Source organism: Poecilia formosa, unplaced genomic scaffold (assembly GCF_000485575.1).
Source record: "Poecilia formosa unplaced genomic scaffold, Poecilia_formosa-5.1.2 Scaffold27, whole genome shotgun sequence".
Classification (NCBI taxonomy): Eukaryota; Metazoa; Chordata; class Actinopteri; order Cyprinodontiformes; family Poeciliidae; genus Poecilia; species Poecilia formosa.
The window spans coordinates 2,246,266-2,269,908 of record NW_006799966.1 but is presented as its reverse complement, the minus strand read 5'-3'; the positions used below and the strand labels follow the sequence as shown (position 1 = coordinate 2,269,908).

The window sequence follows — 23,643 nt, the reverse complement described above, 5'->3', positions numbered from 1 at the left end:
AGAAGACAGTGGAGATTACAGCTGTTTGTGTGGAGACCAGAAAACCTCAGCCAACCTCAAGATCAAGGGTAGGAAGAGGATTTATTTGAAACCTAACAAAGCAAATGTATTTCTTTGCCATGTGCAAAACTGAAGTTTCATTGATAGTGTATTCTTTGTATGAAATTTGTAGTGTCAATGTTTAGAATCTGCTCTGTAGAGTTTATTTTTATTTAAGTTGCTCTTGTGTTTGGTTGTGTTGTTTAATTTTGTCTGCTTGCCTTATGTTCCTCTTGTGTGTGACTGACATGTCAAATTCTTGAGTTTTTTTGTCACATAATGTGTTTTATTGTGGTAAACTCACCATTGTGACATTTGTGTATGATCTTTTTTCGACTAAAACATTGTGCAACACTTGTGGCATTACAATTCTTGAGTTAATTCCACAAATTAACAAAGTATTTTTCTTGCTTCTGTTATTTGCTATTGGTATGTTTCCAAACTTGTCACTTGTCTTTTCTTTTTTAGTATTCTGTGCAATCAAGCTGGTACAACTGGTGCTCAGTTGTTTTGTTTGCCTTTCATTTCTGAATGTTTCCATCTATTCTTTTGTTTAGTTCATGAACTCATATGAATAATCTGATATGTTATGACACACTGACTTTGCATTATTTTCTCTCAGCTGTGAAGCTGTCTCCGCCTCCTTCTGCTGCTGAACCAGAAGCCAAAACTCAGGAGACCAAAGAAAAAACTGAAGGTAGGTAAGAAAATATGGTTGGGTGATTCTGAGCAGTATGTTTTGTTCAGTCGGATAATTGCGCCTTATTGTTGAGTCTTCCTTTAAATTGTACCTCAGAATAGGGCTGTTTCTGTTGTATCATTCTGTTATTTTGTTTTAGTAAAGTGTTGTTTGGTGGAAAGCAAGAGTTTAAAGAACTTATAGTGTGATTATTTTTGTTGCACTTGCATTGCAGTCAAGGTGGGTGAAGTTAAAAACATTGAGCAGAAGAAGCAGGAGATAAATGAAACTGTACAAGGTAACATTCTCAAGATTTACACTTTTGTTGTCTTGAGAAATGTTCTACATGTTCAAATTAAAACATGTTGCTTTGTAACTTGGCTGTTTCACATTGTGTCTCATTTCCAGGCTACGTACGCTTTTTAAATTGCTCACTTTCAAATACCTAGCGTGTATTTATTTAATCTTTTCAGCTCGTACATCCACAGGCTTCTGTACTCTCAAGGTTGTTTTGTTTCTTGCATGGAGGCTGACTGTTGATATGAAATAGTATTTGCATCTATCGGTTGTGTGTCTCTGATGACCAGACTTGAGTGCTTCATGCAGCTTGTGTATTTTTTATATAAAATTACAATTGTGCCCAATTATTGTAGCTGTGATCCTGCCGACTACTGGTGAAGCCCCTAAACAGCAACTACTGAAAGAGGAAAATCAGAGAAGCTCAAGAGAATTTGATACGGAACATGAAGGTAATATTACTAGCTTGTTCTGTTGGATACTGTGAGAGTCTTAGTTGAAAAATATTTTTGGTGTAAACAAGATGTTTAACATTTATCCAAAGCTGGAAAACATATAATTGTTGCCCAACTTAGTCTCAGTCAGAGAGAAGGTGTTGTTTTCTTCTTTAGTGTTTGTATTTCATCAGTATTTTTCTGTTTTGTTTCAATTCTATATCCAATTTTTAGTGCTGCATGGCATGCTGGCAATACTGTCTGCTTTTCGCAATGATTTGAATTTGGTTGAAATAGGGTCGAAAGAGGAGCCTATGATATTTTAACATATATTTATTAGCTTTCCCTTTTCCCAGAGATTTTGCACACTCTACAGTCTGCATTAAACAAAAGAACATTTGTGTTTAGGGCAGAGTTGTAAGCTAGTAACATTAAACTGTGCATCGTTGTTGGCTGTGTCTGCTCTCTTAGCTCCATGCTGGTGTTTTATTTGGGTCAGTAAACTCATCTCTGTAAGATTGTGAGGTTAATGTTGTGTTTAGTCCTAGGCGAGAAGACTGTTAAACAAGCTGCTCAGAGTGAAGAGACCAAAATCCAGGCACAAGGTAGCTCCTGACTCGTGTTTCCACATCAAACTTTGCTGCCACGTTTATGTCAGTTTGTTTTTGAGCGATATGGGGATGTCTTGTATGCCGGGATGGCAGGGACATACTGAGTCACTGCTTTACAGTTCTGTGTTTTGTTACAATTAGAGCTGCGTGTCAGCTGGCCTCTGTCTATGTCATGTTTCACGGTGTGAAAGGTGTGTTCATAGTGATGTGCTGTGTCAGTCTTCTGCTACAGATAGCCTTTTGTATGTAGGCCTTAAAGCTTTCTGTGTTGTAATGCAGCACAAAATTGATGAAACTTTATGAGCATTCACTCCTCCTGGATGAGGATATGATGATAGTGTGTTGTTGACTTTTCAAGAATACCTCATACTGCGCATGCATGTAGTGACAATGGAGAGGAAAACTCCCCATTAAACCTCCAGCAGAATCTGCCTCAGTACCGGCGGCCATCTACCACGATCGACTGGGGTTTTGAGAAGATAGAGCAGTATACACAAGAACACCCAGAAGAACTAATTTAGGATTACTTTCTATGTTAATGAATAGTAACATTTTAATAACAAGGGTGGAAAGATGTTTCGTTGTTGGCAGCATTATCTGAGACGATGCCCCCCTGCTGGATAACCTAACCACTTAGCTATGAGTGAAGTCAGAGCCCTGGAGAACTGCTTTTCTTAATACCATTTGTTTTTGCTAGATCTTGATTGATCTGCTTGAACCCCTCACTTGTTTTCGTCAACATTGAAACACTTGCTTGAAAATGTAAAAAGTGGTACATATACTACGTTATCCCACTCCCCATCACATTCTTTTTTTGTATCTAATACTCTTCTCCTAAAGCATGATTTTGCTTCCTTTGACATGTTAAAAACACACTTTCGTTGCTTTCATTTGAATGCATACATCTGAAATAACATAGAATGTGTAGTACTGACACTTAGTGATCTAAACGGGTACTGCCGTTCTCATGTCGACCCTAAAGAGATGAAGTTATGGGTGGGTGGAGTGCTTTTTCATCATTGTGTTTTCTACTTAGTTGTTTATGCGGATTGTCTGTGGGGTCTTTTGCATAGCCCATGAAGGTCAAGTCTGCTTGATGGACAAAGGTTTATTGTTTGTACATGTCTGTATTTGAAAACTGTTGTTTTCTTAAGATGTGATCTTCGTAAGACGTCTAATGAAAAAGACTGGTTTGTTAGCATATGTCTCATGTTTTCAAAACATCAAACTCAATACTTGATGTAAATCATTGATTCCTCAGTTCAAGTCGTATGCATTAAAGATCTGGAAAGCTGTGTATCAGAGGAGGGAGCAAGCATCACTCTGCACTGTGAGCTTTCTAAAACCGGAGTCCCTGTACAGTGGAAGAAAGGACCTGAAGTCTTGAGTCGTGGAGAAAAGTACCAGTTGAAGCAAACTGGATTACTTTACAAGCTACAGATCTTTGATTTGACTCCTCAAGACACAGGAACCTATTCGTGCTGCTCAGAAGACATATTAAGCTCTGCATCTCTTGTAGTGAATGGTACGGTGAAGACCATCTTGTTAACCACCCATCAAGTCTGTCCTGTCACATCCGTATTCATTTCTCCTTCCACCAATTTACTTTATTTCTTTTTTTTTACTTTTAAAATAACCACCTATCATTCTTATTGTTCTTCAGCCTCCCCAGTGTTTTTCACACGCGAGTTGGAAAGTCAGACTGTGGAAGAGGGCCAGAGTGCCACATTACGGTGTGAGCTTTCCAAGTTAGGTGTTTCTTTGGAGTGGAGGAAAGGAGAACTTGGCCTTTGCCCTTGTGGAAAATATGAAATTAGACAAACAGAGAATCTGGCTTTGCTAATAATCCATGATGTAGAACCAGAGGACTCTGGAAGTTACACGTGTGACACTGATGAACATCAAAGTACCGCAAAGCTATCTGTGAAGGGTATGTTTACAACCTACTGTTTGTATCCAAATAGCTTGAGTGGGCTCTTCCTTTGTCTCTGAAAGATTGAGTCAATCAGGATCTAAGCTCAAGATCCAAACTTTTGTGACGCATTGTCTGTGGTGCTTACTTTTTACTTTACTTTACTTTTCTTTAGATCCTTGCAAAAGTATTTACATCCTGTTATTTGATAGACCAGGGATCAGACTGGTTATGGGATAGAACACTAAAATACGCAAAAGTTTGTGGTTCTAAGTTGACAAAATGGGAAAGATGTATGGTTGAATACTTTCACAATGCATTGATAGTGACTTTAAGGAGTGATGAAATAAAAATTGTACTTGTGCTCTTATTTCTTCTTAATGTTCATAATTTCTTCAATTTCCCACAGCCAAACCTGTCCTTTTCAAAACTAAGCTACAAAACCTGGAAAGACAGGAAGGGGAGTCTGTTAGCTTTTGCTGTGAGATCACCAAAGTTGGAGCCAGTGTGGTCTGGAGGTGTGGTGACAAGGTGCTGACAGCCAGTAGCAAATACCATCTGAAGCAGGAAGGGACTGTGGTCCAGCTTGTTATCTATAAACTGCAGCTAAGCGACGCAGGAGAATACTCCTGCGATACAGGCTTCCAGAAGACTTCAGCAACCCTTAATGTTAATGGTAGGATTTCTTTTCATGCATCACCCTGACAACCACCTTTTACATCCCCTATCATGTTGTCTTGTTTGGAATTTCCTCTCTAAAAAAAGGTTATCTTTTGAGACCTTTTTTCAAATTAGGTTTTATTCTTGCACATTTCCTAACAACTCCTCCAGCTCTTCACACAATTTGACATTGAACTGGAACACTTACCACTTTTTGTGGTGCCCCATCCTTCCTAAGCATTAACACACCAGAGTGCTGTTTTTCTTCACTTGATAATTTCAATAACAGCTAAGCTGAAATCTTTAAAGTTTAATTGCAATCTGCAGTTTCAACTTTTCAATATCTGTGTGCTGCTGCAATGTCTCTGCAGCCGCTGAGGTTCTGATTTTGAAGTTCTTGGAGAGCTGCGTTGTTCACGAGGGGGAAGATGTCCACTTTGAGTGTCAGCTTTCTCATGAGGAGGCTCCACAGATACAGTGGAAACTCCAGGATGTCCCTCTGCAAAATAACGAGATGAATCTGATAAGGTCTGAGGGCCGAGTGCACAGCCTCACACTTAGAGGTGTCACAGCCTCTGACTCTGGAACAGTCACTTTCACTGTAGGAAACCACACCTCCACTGCTTCTCTCACAGTCAGAGGTAAGAAAGGCAGAAATATTTTTAAGCCATTTCCTTCATCATTATCATTTGGACCTTTCTCCAGTGTTCTCCATCTTTGTCATTGTGGGAGATATTGTTGATGAATTACTTCAAGAGCTCTTCAACCTGATAGCCATTTCTTTTTCTTTAATATCTCCTTCTTTTTCATATTCCTGAAATTTTCACTCTTTCGCATGGATTCTCCTAGTATCTCCGCAGTTATTGACCCACTTGCATAGCTGGAAAAGTGTGTGAGAGGGAGTAGTTAGTGTTTCACAGCTCGCCAGTTCAGTGGGATTTCTTTCTTTTTTTTTCTCAAAATAAAGACAAAATGATTATGCAGTGGACATTTTAAACTGTTTTTAGCATCCAGGTTGTTTAGTGAGGATAGCATTATTAAGAAAAGTCTCTAACTGTGGCCTCTTGCTGAGTGACCAAAACCTTACCTCACCTTGTCAGATGTCTAAAGATTTGCCAGAATTTTCTAAACCACATTGTTGCACAACTGAGATAACTGAACTCTTCAAAATGGAAAAATTGAGAAACTTCCTTTTTTCACATAATTTTAGTCTCCTGTCAACAGCTTCAGCACTGACGAGTGGTGTTGTGACAAGCTGCTAGTGCTAACATATGCTCCATTCACCAACCTGCAAAAGGAGGGATTTTTCATTTCTGATAACCAGTCGTGTCCCATGAAATGTAAAGTGGTCAATTTCAAAACCACAGTTGATTTTGAACTGGATCAACAGCCGGGGCTAAATACAGGCTCATATGTTAACAGTGTGATGATCCTGTGTTCATCAGAACATTCTTGAACTAACACCTGTTAAAATTATGTTGAATGTCTACATTTCCATTTTGTATGAAATGTACTCTCATGATAAATAAAGCATTTGGACTATGTCTTTATATTTTAGCTTCTTTTTATTTTTATTCAAAGACCAGGTTCACCAGTTTATGGTTCCCTTCTAAAACAACCAAGTTTTGTTTTCTGAGACCTCTTTTCATGTTCTGTCTTAGTGTGTTGTTATGTTATGTCATCTTCTATGTTATGCATGTTGTTTGTTGCTTTTTGGTACAGTCATATTATACATATTATACATATAGTATAATATGTATTCGTGGTGTGTAACATGGAGGCCATATTCACCTTCTAAAACTTAAAAAGCCTTATTATAATACTCATCTTCTTTAACTGGTCTTTCTGGCAGTGCCACCAGTATCCTTTAAAAAGGAGCTGGAAAGCCAAGAGGCCAGAGAGGGAGGAGAGACAACACTGTCCTGCGAGACATCAAGCCCTGACTGTAAGGTGACCTGGTGGAAGGGCTCAACTGTCCTCTCTCAGGGAGAGAAGTACACCATTCAACAGAGAGCTACCACTCACAGCCTGGTGATACACAAGCTGGTCAAGGAGGACAGTGGTGAATACACATGTGATACAGGAGACAAGAAAAGTACCGCTAGGCTGACTATTAAAGGTAACTGCTTCTGCACCTCTCATAGAAAAAAACAGAGTTTTCACAGTCTGTGAAACAACTTCACCTCATTATTTGCCATTTTACAGAGTTAGTATGTACAGGAGGGTCCTTTCAGGTTATTTCAATGTAAAACGGGGACCTTGTGTACTTAGTGCTAAACTAACATTTAGATGGATTGAAGAATGCAAAGTTTTAAAATGATTTACCATGGTGTCAGTTTTATATCTTAAAAACTAAAAGTGATGCTCTGTGAAAAATCCGTTTGACCTCACTTTTCACTTCACATTCACTCTCAGAGCATGTTCGCATTGTTCGTGAGCTCCATGATGTTACCGTGACCACCGGTCAGGACGCCGTCTTTGAGGTTGAGCTGTCACATGTAGGCGTCACTCATGGGGAATGGTGGCTCGGAGACAACCTCCTTCAAAATAACGATCTGAATCAAATGAGCGTTCATGGCAGAGTTCACCGACTGGCTCTGAAGATGGTAACCACAGATGAGTCAGGTGATGTTGCCTTTGTCGTTGGTGAGGAGAAGAGTGTCGCTTGTCTTCTGGTCGAGGAGAAACCCAAAGGTAAAACAGATGACATTTTATCTCTAGCGTTTTATTGCCCAGAAACATCTTCATCAACAATTAAACAGATTTTTTTTTTCATTTTAGTGCTTTTCATTATCATTAGCATTACCACTCACAATAATTATTCATTTTATAAAAAGTAATGTCAGCAAAGCACAGAAAATACATAACTTAAAGCTAATGCTATGCAAGTCAGTTAGAACAAGAACTCAAAAAAAAAAAAAAAGACATATCACTGCAAATGAACTTTATGTTTCCTATATTTACAGTGGTAATATTAGAGAAACCTCATAATGCTGCAGCAGTAGAGGGAGAAACCGTCACATTCAGTTGCTCCATCTCCGACTCCAATGCCTCTCTCACGTGGATGAGGAACAATGTGCCAATCCAAGCTGGTATAAAGTATGACCTGAAGAAGAACGGTGCATTGCATCAGCTCCGAATTCACAACCTGGTCCCAGAGGATTCAGGAATATACATCTGTGATACTGGAGATGCACAGTGTGAAGTTACTTTAACAGTGCAAGGTAAAACAAGAATGTTTCCTGTCTAAACTGTAAACTGGAGTGAACAACATACCCACCCTAGCATTTTTAATCTTTGTGCAAGTTTCTGTCAACTTCTCCGATTGACGTTATACTCAATTAACCCGCTAGGTGCCCCAGTGTTCTTCAAGAAAGAGCTCAAGAGCCAGAATGCCATAGAGGGTGATGATATCACCCTACAGTGTGAGGTGTCTAAGCCAGGTGTCCGTGTTGAGTGGAGGAAAGGAGGTATTGTCCTCCAACCTGGTAAGAAGTATGAAATGAAGCAGGAGGGGCGCATTCAAGAGCTCTGTATTCATAGCCTGGAACCTGAAGACAGTGGTTACTACACCTGTGATGCAGGAGAGCAGCTCACTACAGCTTCTTTGGCAGTGCAAGGTAGCCTCCATGTTGTCCCTTCTACATTACGTCTGTCTTGATTGTTTACTGTCTGTCTGCTGAATTGTTTTGTTTTGTCAGTCAAACTGATGCAATGCTTGATAATGAATTTGTTTAAAACTTAGTGTATGCATGTGTGTGTATTTTTCACTCAACAGTGAAAGAAGTCTTCATTGTTACTGGTCTTAAGACCACTGACGTCTTTGTTGGGGAATGGGCAACGTTCTCCTGCCAGCTTTCTGGTAGGGCATCTGGTAAGGTGCAGTGGTGGCTGGATGGCAACTTGCTGGAGAACAGCCCCTGTATTGATATAGGGGTGGAACAGGGCTTTATCCACACACTCACCTTTAAGAACCTGGCTACAGATGACTCAGGCACTGTCACCTTCAAAACGGGCAACTTAACCTCATCAGCCAAGCTCTTAGTCAAAGGTATTCTGTTTAACGATCTCAGTCATGCAGAATTTTAAACAAGAATATTTCTGACTTGCATTATGTATGGAGTTCTAAAAGTGCCAAATCAAGAACCAATTATTTAAATGTGTCATTCAACATTTAGAACTGGAATCAAATGGATAATTTCCGAAATATTATTTTGTGTGACTAAAATTTACTATTTTAGCATTTGTTTAGTTATTCCATTGTTGTATGCTGCAATGCAGCATTTTTGTCAGTGGGCGGGGCTAAAACTACTGGATGTTGGTGTCTATGTGATTAGCAATGATAACAGTTTAAATCAGTGGTCCCTAATTGGAGGACCAAGAACTGATACCATCCCTTGTTTTTTTTTGTACCAGGCAGTAGAGAAAGACTATATAAGTAATTTTCTATCAATGTTTTTGACAGTCACACTCTGAAAGATATACAGCTGACACTGAGCAGGGAGAGCAGCTAGTGCTCTAGCACAAAGCTTATCGTGCTACTTATTGTTGCAAATCCCAACCCTGGTTTGTACAAGTTTTGAAGCACTTTACGCACCACCCTCAGAATCCATGGATTTCTTATTTCCAAAATGAAGCTTGCTATATGGTGAATATTGAACATAGTTTTAAAATATGACTTTCTAGTGTGTTTAATAAATGTAGCATTTATCTCATGCATTAATACATTTTTGACATTTAAGTTATTGTAGATGCCTTTATTTATCTATTAAACAACTCCAGACATAGTAGACTAAGACTTATATAAATCAATATTGAGGTTACATTTGATAAGTTGTTTAACATTTAATTATTTAATGTATGTGTCGAACAATTTTTGGACACAAAAATACAAAATATTTATACTTTCATATGTATATGTATATTTTTTTCTTTAATTTAAATTTTGACATTTAAATATTTATTTAAAATTTCTGCATTGCGGCACTTTTAGGACTTCACATTTTAACTTGGTGTCAAGTTTTAGAAAAAACAATTGGAAATATTTATTCAAAAACATTTGAATAAATATTCGTAAATTACTAGTGAATTTTGCTAATCATGCATGAGCCAGATTGTTTTACATTCTATTAATAATACAGTTTAGAGTTTCATGCTGTATGGTTTGATATTACCAAAGCATAGAACTGGGTGCAGCACCACACCAGAGGAGTAAAAAATACTGTTCAGAGTACTTCCACAGCAATTTGATAGGTCCTGAAAAACCATATTGCAAATAAACGTTTGCTTTACATTTGTATTTTGTTTTGGATAAGTGATGTATCTTGGGCTGCTGAAATTGCAAACTGATAATCACGATTGTGAATATGATTTTTCAGAATACAACTACATTATTTCCATTAATCACCCACCAGTGCCACACATTTGTATTAATTAAAAAATGCAAAATCGATTTGATTGAGTCAAACATATTTCATCCAGACATGATCAGAATTTTATGGCCAATTTTTGATCTCCAGTTTTTGTAAAACTTTGAGCTGCCAATTTCATCTTCATCAAATTTGAATTACCCTTTAAGAACTTTAAGTGGTGTAAGAACTGTGTATTGGAATTATTTTCTTCTAGCTATCCTCTCATGAGAAGTCAATATTATTCACAAAGGTGATTGTAATTTACTTGTTGAACTGATATCTTTATTTTGTTGCTAATTAATGTAATGTTATGTCTTCCTTTGAAGGAATCTCTTTACCAATTTTGTTGTAAAACAGTGGATGAAAAGTTTTTAGAGTAATAATCTGATTGGTATGCAAAACTAAACAACTGGAATCCAGGGGGGATTCCAGTTGTTAAGAGTTGTTATCTGTCTTACTGATTTCTGTAGTAAGACAGAAAACAGGCAATCGTGATTATTATAAAGTTAGCGGTGCAGCCCAAACTCTATGAACTTCTAAACAGTGAGCGATATCTGTTTGCTGTTTAGATCCAGCAAATTACTTCTTAATGTGGTATGTTTGAATTACATTTTGAACTTCAGCTGAGAACAGAGCAAAAAAAGTGCTGCTCCACCCATCCAGACTGGCTAGATGCTCTCATTCACATACCCTGTCCTTTCACTGCCCCTAACACTAAAACCTCTAACTCTCCTGCAACTCCCATGAGTTCAGCATTGGCACTCTGTCAATTTGTGACCCCCTTTCTTTCTTCTCTGCTGCAAGCACTGTTGGACTTCTTAATCCCCATCTGTATATAGAGCATATTTACTTAAGTGCATTAGTGGAACAAAAGCAAAACCAAAAAATCTTGGAAAATATAATAACATAAGAACTTGTTTTGGGGGATTACAAAGCTCTTACATCATTTGGCATGCCCCAGTCATATCATTTATGGCTAAGTCCTGACAATATCACCTCCCTTCAACTCCCCACAAAACCCCTCACCCTGACCACAGATCCCTCGGTTGAGGTGGTGAACGATATGGAGGACCTTTGGGTGGTTGAAAACCAACCGGCTGAGTTCATCTGCCAGTTCTCCAGGCCAGTCAAAGCTCAGTGGAGGAAAGATGGGCAGCTTTTGCAGCCTGATGGCCGAAGGGTGGTAGTGGAGCAGGACTGGACTGTTGCGCGCTTGTACATTAACCGTGTTTCCGGTGCCGACACGGGAACATATTCCTGTGAGGCAGAGGGTACCTCTGTGGTCGCTTCACTTCATGTGGAAGGTGAGCTTCCCTCCACATAGAAAGGGCAACAGCCTTTAAAAAAATCTCCTCGTCTTGGTCGAACTCCTAAGCAAATCTTTTGCCGCTTTTACGAAATGTATTCCCTTTTCAACAAAAGCTTTATGTATCTGAATTTTACAGCATTGTTGGTTAAAAATATCTTTTAAGAGTCTTCTTTTGTTAATGTTATATTTTTTGTCTTTCCACTTCTCTAGGCAAACCCATTAACATTGTCCAAGGCCTGGAAAATGTGGAAACATTTGATGGGGGCGAAGCGCTGTTCGAGTGTGCCCTTTCTCGCCCTGAGAGCAAAGACTGTCACTGGCTTCTTGATGGAAAACCAGTGAAAGAATCTCCTAAAGCAGAGATTGTGTCTTTTGAAAGTGGTCGACGTCATCTGCTGCTCCTGAAAGATCTGCATGACAAAGACAGTTGCACAGTAACATTTAAAGCCGGAACAGCTTCCACCTCTGCCCAGCTCACTGTCAAAGGTGAGCCTTCCAGTTTGCTTAAATTGTCGATCTCTAGACAGGCTGAAAAAGTCTGCAATTTAATTTCAGTGTTTTACAAAATGTATAGATTGGCATATCTATCCAGTCTTTATCCTTCTTCTTTCCCTTCTATCTTACGATATTAAAGTCATTCGATCTTTTTTTCCCTTGTGCCATCACTTATTTTCCTCATTGTGTCTTTCCTCTGTCCTTCGATACTTATGGTTCCTTCGTTCTTTCCTTTGTTTATTCCATCTTTCCTTCCGTCTTTCCTGAATTAATAAAAGAACTTAGAACTCTGGAATTGAGTCTGCAAAACTGTAATTTTTACATAAATAATACATGTACTATGTGTGAATAATTTTACATGAATAGACCTGTCTGCATCGTAATCTTTAATCACCAAGATTTTCAGCATCACTTTGTGTTTTTATTTCTTTTTTAAGGCTGGAAACTGGAGATCGTGCAGGGTTTGGAGGACAAGGTGGCCGCTGTAGGAGAGAAGGTTGAGTTTTGTGTTAAGCTTACTGAGCCTGTTCCTGCAGCAGACGTGACCTGGTACGCTAATGGAGTTGAACTCAAACCCAGCGACCTCTGGGCCATGAGGTTTGACGGCAGTTCTTATCGCCTTGTCCTGAGACAGGCCCCACTCATGCCCCAACAAGAAATTACCTTTGCAGCTAGGGATGCACTTTCTTTGGCCAAGCTTACCATCATCAGTAAGACTTTAATAAACGAGAAGCAATGAATCTGTAGTTTTTTTTGGGAGGGGGTGGGGGGGTTTGTGTGTGTATTCAACCTTTTGTGTATCACTCCAACAGCTGTACCTGACCCCCCAGAGGATCCAGAAGTCCTCCGTAAAACCACAGAGTCTGTCGCTCTCTCCTGGTTTACTCCCCTTCATGATGGAGGGAGTCCCATCATTGGCTACAGAGTGGAGATGCGACTTGTAGACAGCGCCCTCTGGCTTCCATGTCATTCTGAGCCCGTTTGCAACACAGAATTTGTTGTGGAAAAACTGGTGCCTGGGAGTGGCTACAGGTTCAGAGTGGCAGCAATTAACAAAGCTGGGCCTGGAGAGCCTGTTGAGCTCCCTCTGACAGTGCAGCTTGGTGAGTGGACAAATACATTTGGCTAAAATATTACTACACACTCAATTATTAGACATAGCTATTTGCTTATTGCTTCTAAATAACTGTTTTGCATGGCATGAAAATTTATGCTGTAATCTCAAAAATACATCGTGATGTTGTCATTATAACAAATGAGATATTGAGAATAAGATCATTTTAACCATTAAATCAAATGTTGGTGTTAACTTTAACCATATTGGGGTAATTTCTTCAGATGTACAACAGACAAAAGTAATGGAACAGCCGAGTCTACCTCCGGAGTCTGCTGAGGAAGGGGAACTCCATGATCTGTGGGACGCATCAGCAAAGAAACGTCGCATGAGCAGAGAGCCCACTCTGGACTCCATCTCAGAGCAGCCTGAGGACAGCAGCAAAGGTGGCCAAAAACAGCAGAAAGAGTCTGTGTCATCAGAAAAAGTAGAAGTCACAACAGCGGAGAAAGAGCAGGTCGTTGTGTCCAAGAAACAGACAGAATCCGTTCAGTCCATCAGCTCTGAGGATGAGACTGTTACTGGCGGCTCTTCGCTTGTTTCTTACCTGAAAAAGAGCAGCAAGACTGAAGCAACAGCAACCAGTGAGGCAGAGACTCTGACAGCAGAGAAGTTCTTTGCTCATTTCCAAATGGTAGAGCAGAAAACAGTGCAGCAGACTGAATCAAAAACAACAATAATCCAAAAAACTGATGAAAAGCACCTGTCTACTCAGGAGACCAGTATCATGGAGATCACAAAAGAGGAGGAGCCTGAGCTGACAGATGCTGCCATCAAGATTCAAGCTGCCTTTAAGGGTTACAAGGCTCGCAAGGACATGCGTCCCGTCTTTAAGGAGGTCTTTAAAGACCAAACCAAAGAACCTAATGACACCATACATCTCGAATGTGTGTCAGAAGGTAAACCAGAAAAGGTGCGCTGGCTGAAGGACGGTGAACCGCTGGTGGACGGCAAACATCATCATATTGATATCTACAATGACGGCACCTGCGCCCTGGTCATCACTGCCATCACCACAAAAGACACGGGGGTTTACACCTGTGAGGTCACCAACAAGTTTGGAGTGACGTCTCACAGCGCTAAGGTGACAGTGGGAACGGTGAGGGAGTCATCAGGCCGTCGACCCTTGACAATAGGTTACAGTGCTGACAGTGAGCCCGAGAGCTCTTCCGGTAGTGAGATGGATGAGTCGCTGAGACAGGCGAGCAGACGCCTGAGGCGCCTTCTTCGCACACGACTCCCACCCGACGTTGAGGAGGAACCATTTATCAGCGCAGATGAGGGCGACTTGCGTCCCCCGGATCCTCACTCTTACCGGGAGGATGACAATTACATCTACATTCGCTTTGATTCCCAATCAGAGGCTGAGATCGCCTCTAAAAGATTCCAGGAGATGTTCACAGTCCACGGCGTACCCGTAGAGACCGCCATCATAGCAGCGGGGACTCACAAAGTAGAGCTGCGAATTAGAAAGATGGGCTACATTCAGGATGGCACACAGACCCCAACACAGGATCGACAGCCTCCTGCTTTATTGACTGGAGCTCCAGGTAAGCATTACGGGTACGACTGTGGAATTCACACTTCTTGAACAATTTCACATTCAAATTTGCCATTTTTCAGCATCCTACTTTTCACAGTGAGACAAAAAGTCTAAACTATGTAAAGCTCTTCTTCCACATCTGATATATGTGCGCTGCTGGGTGTTTATGTTTTAGATAAAAAATTTGAACATGGAGGTTTGTGGTTGTTAAATGACAAAATGTAGAAAAAAAAAGAATACTTCAGGTTGATAATTATGCCAAGTGCATTTTCAGCCTAGGAGTCCATGTTCTTTCATTTATTGGTCCAGTTGTTCTTGTTGCCCAGCTGCTCCAGTGTTCCTGACGGAGCTACAGAGTCAGGATGTTCCTGACGGCTATCCAGTCAGCTTTGACTGCGTTGTGATTGGCAAGCCCCCTCCCACTGTTCGCTGGTATAAGGATGGCAAGCTGCTGGAGGAAAATGACCATTACATGATCAATGAGGACCAAGAGGGCTGCCACCAGCTCATCATCACCTCCGTCTTGCCCACTGACATGGGCGTTTATCGCTGCACAGCCGAAAACAGCAGTGGGATTGCCGCCACTAAAGCTGAACTTAGAGTTGACAGTGAGTAGAAGTGAATAAACGAATATGAAAATGAAGCAAACATTTTCATTTTCCAAAAAACAAACAAAACAAAAGCCTTTTCAACAAACATTGTTGAGTAAGATATATTATTATCTCTATTAGTGTCGTGCAGCTCAGATTATGACACTGCTGCAGATGCCACAGAGACCTCGTCGTATGTCAGTGCTAAAGGTTATGTGTCCAGGTAAGCACAAGTGTTTTATGATAAATTAATTAGAATATTTGACATTCACCCTCTCAGTTCTCATGCTGACTTTTGTTACTGTGCCGCATGCTTTCCTCCAGTAGGGAAACTGAAACATTTGAATCCGTAAGTGAAGACGATCAGCTACCACAGGTTGTGCATGAACTTCACGATGTTCATGTCAGTCCAGGTTCGCCTATTGCTAAATTGCAACTCAAAGTAAAAGGTGAGCCCACCAATAAACCTGAGCTGTCAAATTACAATTTGACAGCTCAAATTGTAATTTGCTACGATGGCGGTCTTTACGGGTACACAATTGCCAATAAACAATTTTGTTTATCAAAATTTAACCTTAGGAATTTTTGAGTGGAGTGGGAGTGGGGAAGTCTGTTTCTCATTTACAGTGTTTAGTGACACAAAGTTTTACAAAAGAGGTTTCTCCAAAGATGATGGCTGAAGAGATGAGCTGAATGGATGAATTTAATATAAGACCAATGAGGATGAAGAGGGCAACATGTTCTACGTATTTCTGTCTGCTAGGGTTTCCTAAACCGAGAGTATACTGGTTCAAAGATAGCCAGCCTCTCCGACCGTCAGAGAGGATTCAGCTTTTAGCAGAGAGAGATCTTCATGCTGTGGAGATCCTTGAAGTGAAGAGAGAGGACATGGGGGAGTACTCTGCTTATATCAGCAATGCGGCTGGTTCTGCTTATTCCTCCGCCCGGCTGATAGTACTGAGTATGTATGCACAGACCTAAATAGACCTAAACTGCACATCCACCATTTTCTGTAAGGCGCAAAGCTTCGGCGTTGAGCTCAAGATCTAACCACGCATAGTAACATTTGGATTTTGAACAGGTCCTGGGGAGATTATGCCACAGGATAAAAAGGGTAAACTACTCTTCATACTATAAAATTGCAACAGGTAATTAGACTGTAAACAAGGAGCATCTCTAAACTTCCTTTGCACTAATTTTTTTTTTTACAAAGATTCTAAGGAGCCACTGGTGCCTCCACGCTTCATTGAGAGGTTCAGCAATAGGAAGGTGAAACAAGGAGCAAGCATCACTCTCTCTGTCAAGGTCGAAGGTCAGTTCACATCCCCCTTTTAAACTTCTTCAAACACCCTCCCCCCTTTAACTTCCTTGCAGATTTTAGCAGGTTCTCCACCTATGCTCTTTTAGGGTCTCCTACTCCCATGGTCTCCTGGCTGAAGGAGAAATCATCAGAGGATGTCTTGTGGATTAAACCTGACACTAAAGGATACAAAATAGCCAGCTCTGGTCGCCAGCACAGCCTCATACTGATGGACGTAGACAAAGAGTACACTGGCGTCTACACCTGCATAGCTACAAATAGAGCAGGGCAGTCACTCTGCAATGCTCAGCTTGAGGTGGATGACAGTAAGAAAAAATTTGTGTTTTGCATTTTATCTGAAAATAAAATGATTTGTGAATATGCGGTATCTCCACAGCATAAAAGAAACAAGCAGACCTGGCTGAAGTCTGCTAAGTGTTTGTAGTTATAAACAAGTGTATACTGCTCTCCTTTTTGACAGCACCACAACTGAAGAAGAATGCTGCAGCTTCGGAGTAAGTAAGCCGATAAATAGACGTACTGCAGTTTGAATATACATGCAAATTAATTGCATCATGCTACAAATGTGACGCACATGTAAAATTTGATTAATTTTTAGGATCCTCGGGATTACAGTTAGTCCTCCACAAGAAGAGGCTGGCAGAGGAAGTGGTAAAAAAAAAATAAAATACAAAGATTTATTTTGTATTTTAATCAAATGTTTGTCATTTTTTACTGCATATTAAAAAGTGTCAAGCAAAAGTATCCATACGTCTCGATTGTTTTTACATTTTGTCATGCAACACAAAATACTGCAGCATGCATGATGTTTGTTTATTCATTTTTGTCTTGTACTTTTGTTCATACTATTAGAGGGTAAAATACCCTACTTAGGTGAAGTTGGCACAGAGGAATTCCTCATGAAGCTCACTTCTCAGATCACCGAAATGGTTTCAGCAAAGATCACACAAGGTAAGTATGTGACACCAGGCAGTTTTGATAAAGTATTTGGATGTTTATTTTTAATTTTAGTTTGTGTGATGTCTAGTACAAGTTCACTCTCTGCTAGCGTAGAATGTAAGCAACGAAATAAAACAGAATGTGCAATTAGGTAGACATAGCTTTGCATGTACACCTGTTATGAAATTGTGGTGTGCTGTTTTATCACATGTCCAGCATTTTAATTTATTGTCACCATGCTTGCAACAAGCTTCCAGGAGGAATGTTGGCAGAGTGCTATGACTCCTAAAATATCTACTGCCCTATTCAGAATTGGATTTTTTTTTTCTTGAGACATTATTCAGGAGGAAAATCATGTAACTGCAAAATGTTCCAGTTTTCTCTGTGCATAGAAAAACACCATCTGATGTTTGCATGCCTCTCCTCCTCCTGCTGTTACTTGCAAATCGCTTTACTTGCAAATCCAGTCAGGTTTGGTGGATTTCACTCATTTTGCTCTGCCAATCCATACATTTTGTGGAAATTTAATGTTATATTAATGAGCTACTAAGAGGTGTGTTTTTTTTTTTTTATTTATTTTAGAACTGACACCAAACCTGACAAAGGCGTTTTATTACTGTTTCACTGCATGCTTTGTTTTTTCATTAAACACATAAAACAACTCTCTTAACTTCACACAGATCCCGTTTTCTTAACACCCATTATTTTAATCAGTTTCCCCATTTAAATGTTCACCCAATAATTAATTTGTTATTCAGACAGCTTACAGAATCACGACGTGCTCCAGTGGATGAAATCTTGGCCCAAATCTGCCAGTATGTATACCAAATGCATCAGCATCACAACTGTGCGACAAATTTTCTTTCTCTTTAAGAAATATTTATATCATTAGATGAATTTAAGGAAGTTTTTTTTTTCCTCACAAACAAAAGCACAGCTGCTACATGGATTTCTTCTTCTTTTTTTTTTTTTACATTTAATAGCTGAAATCTTACTAAATGCTTTCATATATTCAAACAAGATTTATTGTCTCTGTCAGCTTACAGCTGGGGTACAAACTCATTGACAGGCATGTATGTATCTGCATGTTGCCACTAACGCAGTAGAAATGCATTGTTTGGCAAAAGAAGAAATTGTTTCCTGTTGATCTTTTTTCAGAATTTCAGCTTCAACAAAGTAGTCATTACTTAAAACATCACCAGGGTCTTATCACTACGATATCATCACAACCAATTTCTCATCGTCTACTCTGACAATGAGTGACTGGTAAAACTGTCAAGTTGAACTGACTGCAAGTTTTATTAAACTTATTAAGCTAAGTATTAAGAACTGGCACAAGTGTTAAAGTCAGCAAATTCTGTTTTAGGCAAGACTTTATAATACGACTCCCTTGACAAAATGTGTTTTACTACAGAACTTTAGTCATTTTGAAACAATAGAAAACCCTGAGAGGACATGCCGTGCACATTTCCCCATTTTCTCAAACATCTTTCTTAACCTTGTCGTTCAAGCTTCACTGCGAGTGCCAGGTGTGGACAGTGATGATGAGACCAAAACTCCTTCTCCATCTCCCCATCATGGTCGCTCTCGTCCACCTTCCCTCGTCGCAGATTCCTCCTCAGAGTCAGATGAAGGAGATGCCAGAGGAGAGGTACAAGCTGTGGAATTGAGTTGTTTGTTGTGTCAGAGGAGTTTACAAAAACATTTCATTTTCGCAATTAGTATTGGGGGAACCCACCTTCAAACAAAGTTACATTTTGAGAATAAAACTGCAAGTTATTAGATATATATATACACGTCGACTACTAATCTGACACAAGCAGTAATAATTAGAGATGCACCAATCACAATTTTTCAATAATATCTGATCTGTGGTTTTACGAAGCTGATTTTTGCAGATTTCGATTTGTCTTCAAGAAGTTTAAATGATAGCATTCAAAATGGATTGATCTGTGAGCAAGCAGCCACTGTAAACATTTTATTGAAAATGTTTCGAAAACTTGAAAGGAAAAAAAAAAAAAAGACTTCTCTGCAACACATTACAGATCGTTTTCATTAACAACAAATAGGCAGAAGATTGAAGCAAGTATTAATTTGCAATGGGAGAAGTTTGAACTTGGAATGAAAATAGAAAAATAAGATTGAGCAACTAAGTCATATTTTATTGATTTGCATCACTGATGAGAGACCATCTGCCTTGTCATATTTTCATAGATGTTTGACATTTATGTGGCATCTGCGGACTACAATCCCACCTTTGCAAGCAAAGACTCCATCTCTCTCAAAGAGGGACAGTATGTGGAGGTCTTGGACTCAGCTCATCCTCTTAAATGGTTGGTCCGGACCAAACCCACCAAAACTACACCATCACGACAAGGCTGGGTGTCACCGGCCTACTTGGACAAAAAACTTAAAGTATGCCTTCAGATCAACATATTTGGATGATTTTTTTTTTTTTAAATCTTGTTATTCTCTGCAGCAGTTTAGCTTGTTGATGACTTCGTATTTATAAATGTTTGTCCCAGCTCTCAGCGGATGCAGGAGATCTTCCAGAAACAAGCGTAGAAGAGGTTTCTGAAGGAGAATACAAGCGGAAGTTATTGTAAATGAAGCACAATCTAAAGTCACACTAAAACCGTGAAACTAAAGACACTCTGACAAAATGTCATTTAATTCAAACAGCCAACTGATGCAGGACCTGATAAACGGAGAATCCGAGTTTGTCAAGGAGGTGGAATTCTTCACTTCTCACCACATGAAGCACGCCGACAGCCCGGATGCTCCACCTGATGTCTGCAGCCAGAAAGAGACCATCTTCAGAAATGTTGATGACATCAAGTCCTTCCACAGCAAGTAAGACCACCTCTTAATTACCAGCAATATCTGTTAGACCTTAAAAAGGACCGCATTAGACACATGCGTTTTATTCATAAACCTCGTCTCCCGCATTTTGTTTTCTAGGACATTCCTTCCAAAGTTGCACGACTGTGACACAGATGATGATGTGGCAATGTGCTTCCTGAAAAACAAGGAAGGATTTGAACATTACCTCCAGTATCTTGTAGGACAGAGCCAAGCCGAATCTGCTGTCAGTGACAAAACTGTCCATCGTTTCTTTAAGGTACCTATTTTTAAGTGACTCCTAGATAAATAAAGTGTCTTTGAAAAATATTCAAATCTCCTAGACTTTTTTACAACCCTCAACAGTATGGGATGTATTAGCATACAATTATGAAGTGGTTTGTCATTTTTTTTAGGAATAAAAATCTATTTTATATCCAAGCTGCTTTACTCTGATATCCCTTATTGAAATCCAACCCAGCCAATAGCAGAGTTAGTTTGTGAAATAGTAAAGGAAACAAAAAACGAGGAGAGCTCAGTGCATTGAAAACAAGCAATGCAATGAATGTGTTCCTGTCATCATTAATTTAAGGTAACTAATCAGAGTTTTAAGTCTTGATATAAAGAAACTTTTGTTTCAGAGTATAAAAACTGATTAACACTTCTCCGTGTTTGGTTCTTATTCTGGAGATAAAGAGTAGACTTGACCCAGAATGTAACAGGCATCAAATACAATTTCATGCCACAATTTTCTGCTTTTTATTTGCGTGGAATTTTGAAAAACATTTATTTAGTTGCACTTGACAATTGTATACGACTTTGTGTTGGTCTGTCACAAAAAATACCCAAACTGTTTTCCAGAAAAAATTTCACATTAAGTCATAAATTGTTTACTCTTACAGGAGTACTCTGAGAAAGAGCAGGCGACTGCAAGCCCTGGGGATCCTCCAGTTCGAAGCATAAATGCCTACCTGCATCAGCCCCTCGAGAGGATTCAGAAGTACAAGGCCTTCCTTAAGGTGACAGTTTAAAGAGCCAACAAACACAGTCCTTTAAGTTTAGTACCTTCTTAATATTGTAAATGTGTATGTAGTATGTGACTCAGATGTGCAATCATCTCCCATTTTGATATCTGATTATTATTCAGCCTTTCTAAATGTCTTTGCCTACTGTCTCCAGGATCTCATCCGAAACAAGGCAAGAAACGGCCAGAACTGCTGCCTCCTGGAAGAGGCGTACGCCATGGTGTCTGCACTCCCTCAGCGTTCAGAGAACACACACCACGTCTCCCTGATCGAGAACTATCCTGCTACCCTGGAAGTTCTTGGAGAACCAATCAGACAGGTAATACCTTCATCAGCAGCTATGCAACACAGGCCTTTGGTGGCTTTATGTGTTTGATTGTTTTTTTTGTTTTTTTTTTTACATATTTTGTCTTATTATTTCCTTGCTCAAGGGACCTTTCCAAGTGTGGGAGGGAGCGCCCGGAATTAGAACCTCCTCTAGGGGTCACCACCGCCACGTCTTCCTCTTTAGGAACTACTGTATCATTTGCAAACCCAAAAGAGACAGCAACACTGAAACACAGGCATATGTTTTTAAGAACATGATGAAGGTAAGTAATAATTTACTGTCTGTTTGATATTTTATCACAGACTCAGCATGATTCTTGTTGTACTGTTCATCTCGGTTCAGCTGAATAACATCGATGTGAACGAAACGGTGGAAGGTGACGACCGGGCCTTCGAGATCTGGCACGAACGGGAGGACTCTGTGAGAAAATACACTCTACAGGCCCGAACGGTCATCATCAAGAACTCCTGGCTGAGAGACCTCAGAGAGCTGCAGCAGCGCTACAGCATGCCTGCATGGAGTGAGAGCATTTTTATTTATTTTTTTTGATTCTCTTTAACTTTGCTCTTATTTCTCTGTTGCTTTAAATGTTAACCTTTTATGATGTAAACATTCTTCCAGGTTCACCTGATTTTGTAGAAATTTTGGCAAACTGCACAGCAGAGTTGGGTCAAACAATTAAACTCGCCTGCAAAGTTACTGGGGTGCCTAAACCTGTAGTTACCTGGTACAAAGGTAAGACGGTTGCAACATAATATGTGCTCTTTCACTTGGCTTTACAAAAGACTGTATGCATTAAATAATCTTTATAATGACTTTCTTTTTTTTAATCGGTTAATATTTAAACTCTTGGTTTTTAGATGGACGAACAGTAGAGGCAGATCCTCATCACATCATCATTGAGGACCCTGATGGCTCCTGCACGCTGATCCTAGATAACATGACTGCGGATGATTCCGGCCAGTACATGTGCTTTGCAACAAGCCCAGCAGGAAACGCAAGTACTCTTGGAAAAATCACTGTTCAAGGTGAGTGAGAATACAAAGTTGAAGACTTTATCATCCATTCCTTCATATTGCCAATTATGTTTCTACCCCCTATTCCTCCTTCCCAAAGTATGATAGGGCACTAATATCTTATATTGCACAAGTACCAGATTAAAAATATATAGCTGCCCTTTGTATATGTGCAGTCAATAGGGATTTGGCGCCCTCTGCTCTCTGCTAAAAATACTGTGTTTGAAGTGTTTTGTGCCTATGAAGATTTTGCTGTTTAATGGGAAGCAAATGAAGTATATTTTTTGACACAAACGCCTAAACATCTCATGTTCCTTCTGTGTATTTGACACAGTGCCTCCTCGTTTTGTAAATAAAATGAGAAATGCTGTCTTCGTTGCTGGTGAAGACGCTCAGTTCACTTGTGTGATACAAAGCGCCCCCAGCCCAAAAATAAGGTAGGTCTGTCTGAAGTACATCTAATGCTGCTCATTCTTGACTTTTAAAACTTGTGGTTCCTTTCAAAAAGCACTCTGAATCATTTTACTTTATCACATCTAGTCGGATTATAACCACGCACTACCTTGTATTTTATTAGAATCTTAAATGAAGGGCCAACCAAAGTAGCGTTCAACTAATTCTAACCTAGAAGGAAATGTTTCAACTATTTCAAATGAACATTTATAAACTGTGGCATATATCTGAGCTTTTAATTTTACATTGTTCACTATGATGTTTATTCACAATCAGTAACACACCTCTGAGGTCTCCACACAATAGTTGTATTTATATGTTAAATTTCACACTAAATAGGGGACTTCCAGTGGTTGGCTGCGCTAGATTTAAGGACATCAGAGTAACAGGGGAAATTAGTAACACATCAAACTTTTCAGATTTTTATGTTTGAACATTTTTTTTAATAATACCGGTATTTATCATTTTCTTTTTTACTTCACATTTTTGTGCTACTTTGTGTTGTTTCATCACATGAAATTGAAAAAACATTTGAAATTTGTTGTTGTAATGTGGCAACATGTAAAAAAGCTAGAGTGTGTTAATATGTCTGAATTTAGCATATTTGTCTTTCTTTCTGTACTTGT

The 23,643-nt window shown here is 39.5% G+C and overlaps 1 protein-coding gene across 20 annotated transcripts in view; it reads left to right on the top strand.

The window, feature by feature from the left end:
• Nucleotides 1-23,643, top strand: part of obscnb (obscurin, cytoskeletal calmodulin and titin-interacting RhoGEF b) — a 55,045-nt gene that overhangs the window by 27,263 nt on the left and 4,139 nt on the right. For 7 of the 20 annotated variants that reach the window (XM_016669700.1, XM_016669692.1, XM_016669709.1 and 4 more), the window contains 40 exons: nucleotides 1-68; nucleotides 662-736; nucleotides 954-1,016; nucleotides 1,372-1,467; nucleotides 1,992-2,054; nucleotides 4,382-4,648; nucleotides 5,004-5,273; nucleotides 6,485-6,751; nucleotides 7,048-7,326; nucleotides 7,599-7,856; nucleotides 7,986-8,252; nucleotides 8,411-8,683; nucleotides 11,081-11,347; nucleotides 11,563-11,838; nucleotides 12,285-12,557; nucleotides 12,660-12,950; nucleotides 13,186-14,511; nucleotides 14,831-15,112; nucleotides 15,236-15,317; nucleotides 15,419-15,543; nucleotides 15,858-16,055; nucleotides 16,176-16,208; nucleotides 16,308-16,406; nucleotides 16,502-16,720; nucleotides 16,876-16,909; nucleotides 17,014-17,066; nucleotides 17,268-17,366; nucleotides 18,113-18,169; nucleotides 18,866-19,005; nucleotides 19,569-19,769; nucleotides 19,880-19,956; nucleotides 20,037-20,207; nucleotides 20,316-20,475; nucleotides 21,098-21,214; nucleotides 21,375-21,539; nucleotides 21,652-21,810; nucleotides 21,891-22,068; nucleotides 22,170-22,283; nucleotides 22,409-22,576; nucleotides 22,899-23,001. The exon at nucleotides 1-68 is cut by the window's left edge and continues 1 nt beyond it. In XM_016669700.1, coding sequence (XP_016525186.1) covers nucleotides 1-68; nucleotides 662-736; nucleotides 954-1,016; nucleotides 1,372-1,467; nucleotides 1,992-2,054; nucleotides 4,382-4,648; nucleotides 5,004-5,273; nucleotides 6,485-6,751; nucleotides 7,048-7,326; nucleotides 7,599-7,856; nucleotides 7,986-8,252; nucleotides 8,411-8,683; nucleotides 11,081-11,347; nucleotides 11,563-11,838; nucleotides 12,285-12,557; nucleotides 12,660-12,950; nucleotides 13,186-14,511; nucleotides 14,831-15,112; nucleotides 15,236-15,317; nucleotides 15,419-15,543; nucleotides 15,858-16,055; nucleotides 16,176-16,208; nucleotides 16,308-16,406; nucleotides 16,502-16,720; nucleotides 16,876-16,909; nucleotides 17,014-17,066; nucleotides 17,268-17,366; nucleotides 18,113-18,169; nucleotides 18,866-19,005; nucleotides 19,569-19,769; nucleotides 19,880-19,956; nucleotides 20,037-20,207; nucleotides 20,316-20,475; nucleotides 21,098-21,214; nucleotides 21,375-21,539; nucleotides 21,652-21,810; nucleotides 21,891-22,068; nucleotides 22,170-22,283; nucleotides 22,409-22,576; nucleotides 22,899-23,001 — 7,713 coding nt within the window. The remainder of the gene's footprint in view (nucleotides 69-661; nucleotides 737-953; nucleotides 1,017-1,371; nucleotides 1,468-1,991; nucleotides 2,055-4,381; nucleotides 4,649-5,003; nucleotides 5,274-6,484; nucleotides 6,752-7,047; nucleotides 7,327-7,598; nucleotides 7,857-7,985; nucleotides 8,253-8,410; nucleotides 8,684-11,080; nucleotides 11,348-11,562; nucleotides 11,839-12,284; nucleotides 12,558-12,659; nucleotides 12,951-13,185; nucleotides 14,512-14,830; nucleotides 15,113-15,235; nucleotides 15,318-15,418; nucleotides 15,544-15,857; nucleotides 16,056-16,175; nucleotides 16,209-16,307; nucleotides 16,407-16,501; nucleotides 16,721-16,875; nucleotides 16,910-17,013; nucleotides 17,067-17,267; nucleotides 17,367-18,112; nucleotides 18,170-18,865; nucleotides 19,006-19,568; nucleotides 19,770-19,879; nucleotides 19,957-20,036; nucleotides 20,208-20,315; nucleotides 20,476-21,097; nucleotides 21,215-21,374; nucleotides 21,540-21,651; nucleotides 21,811-21,890; nucleotides 22,069-22,169; nucleotides 22,284-22,408; nucleotides 22,577-22,898; nucleotides 23,002-23,643) is intronic. The other 13 variants (XM_016669710.1, XM_016669704.1, XM_016669701.1 and 10 more) reach the window with 11 other exon arrangements.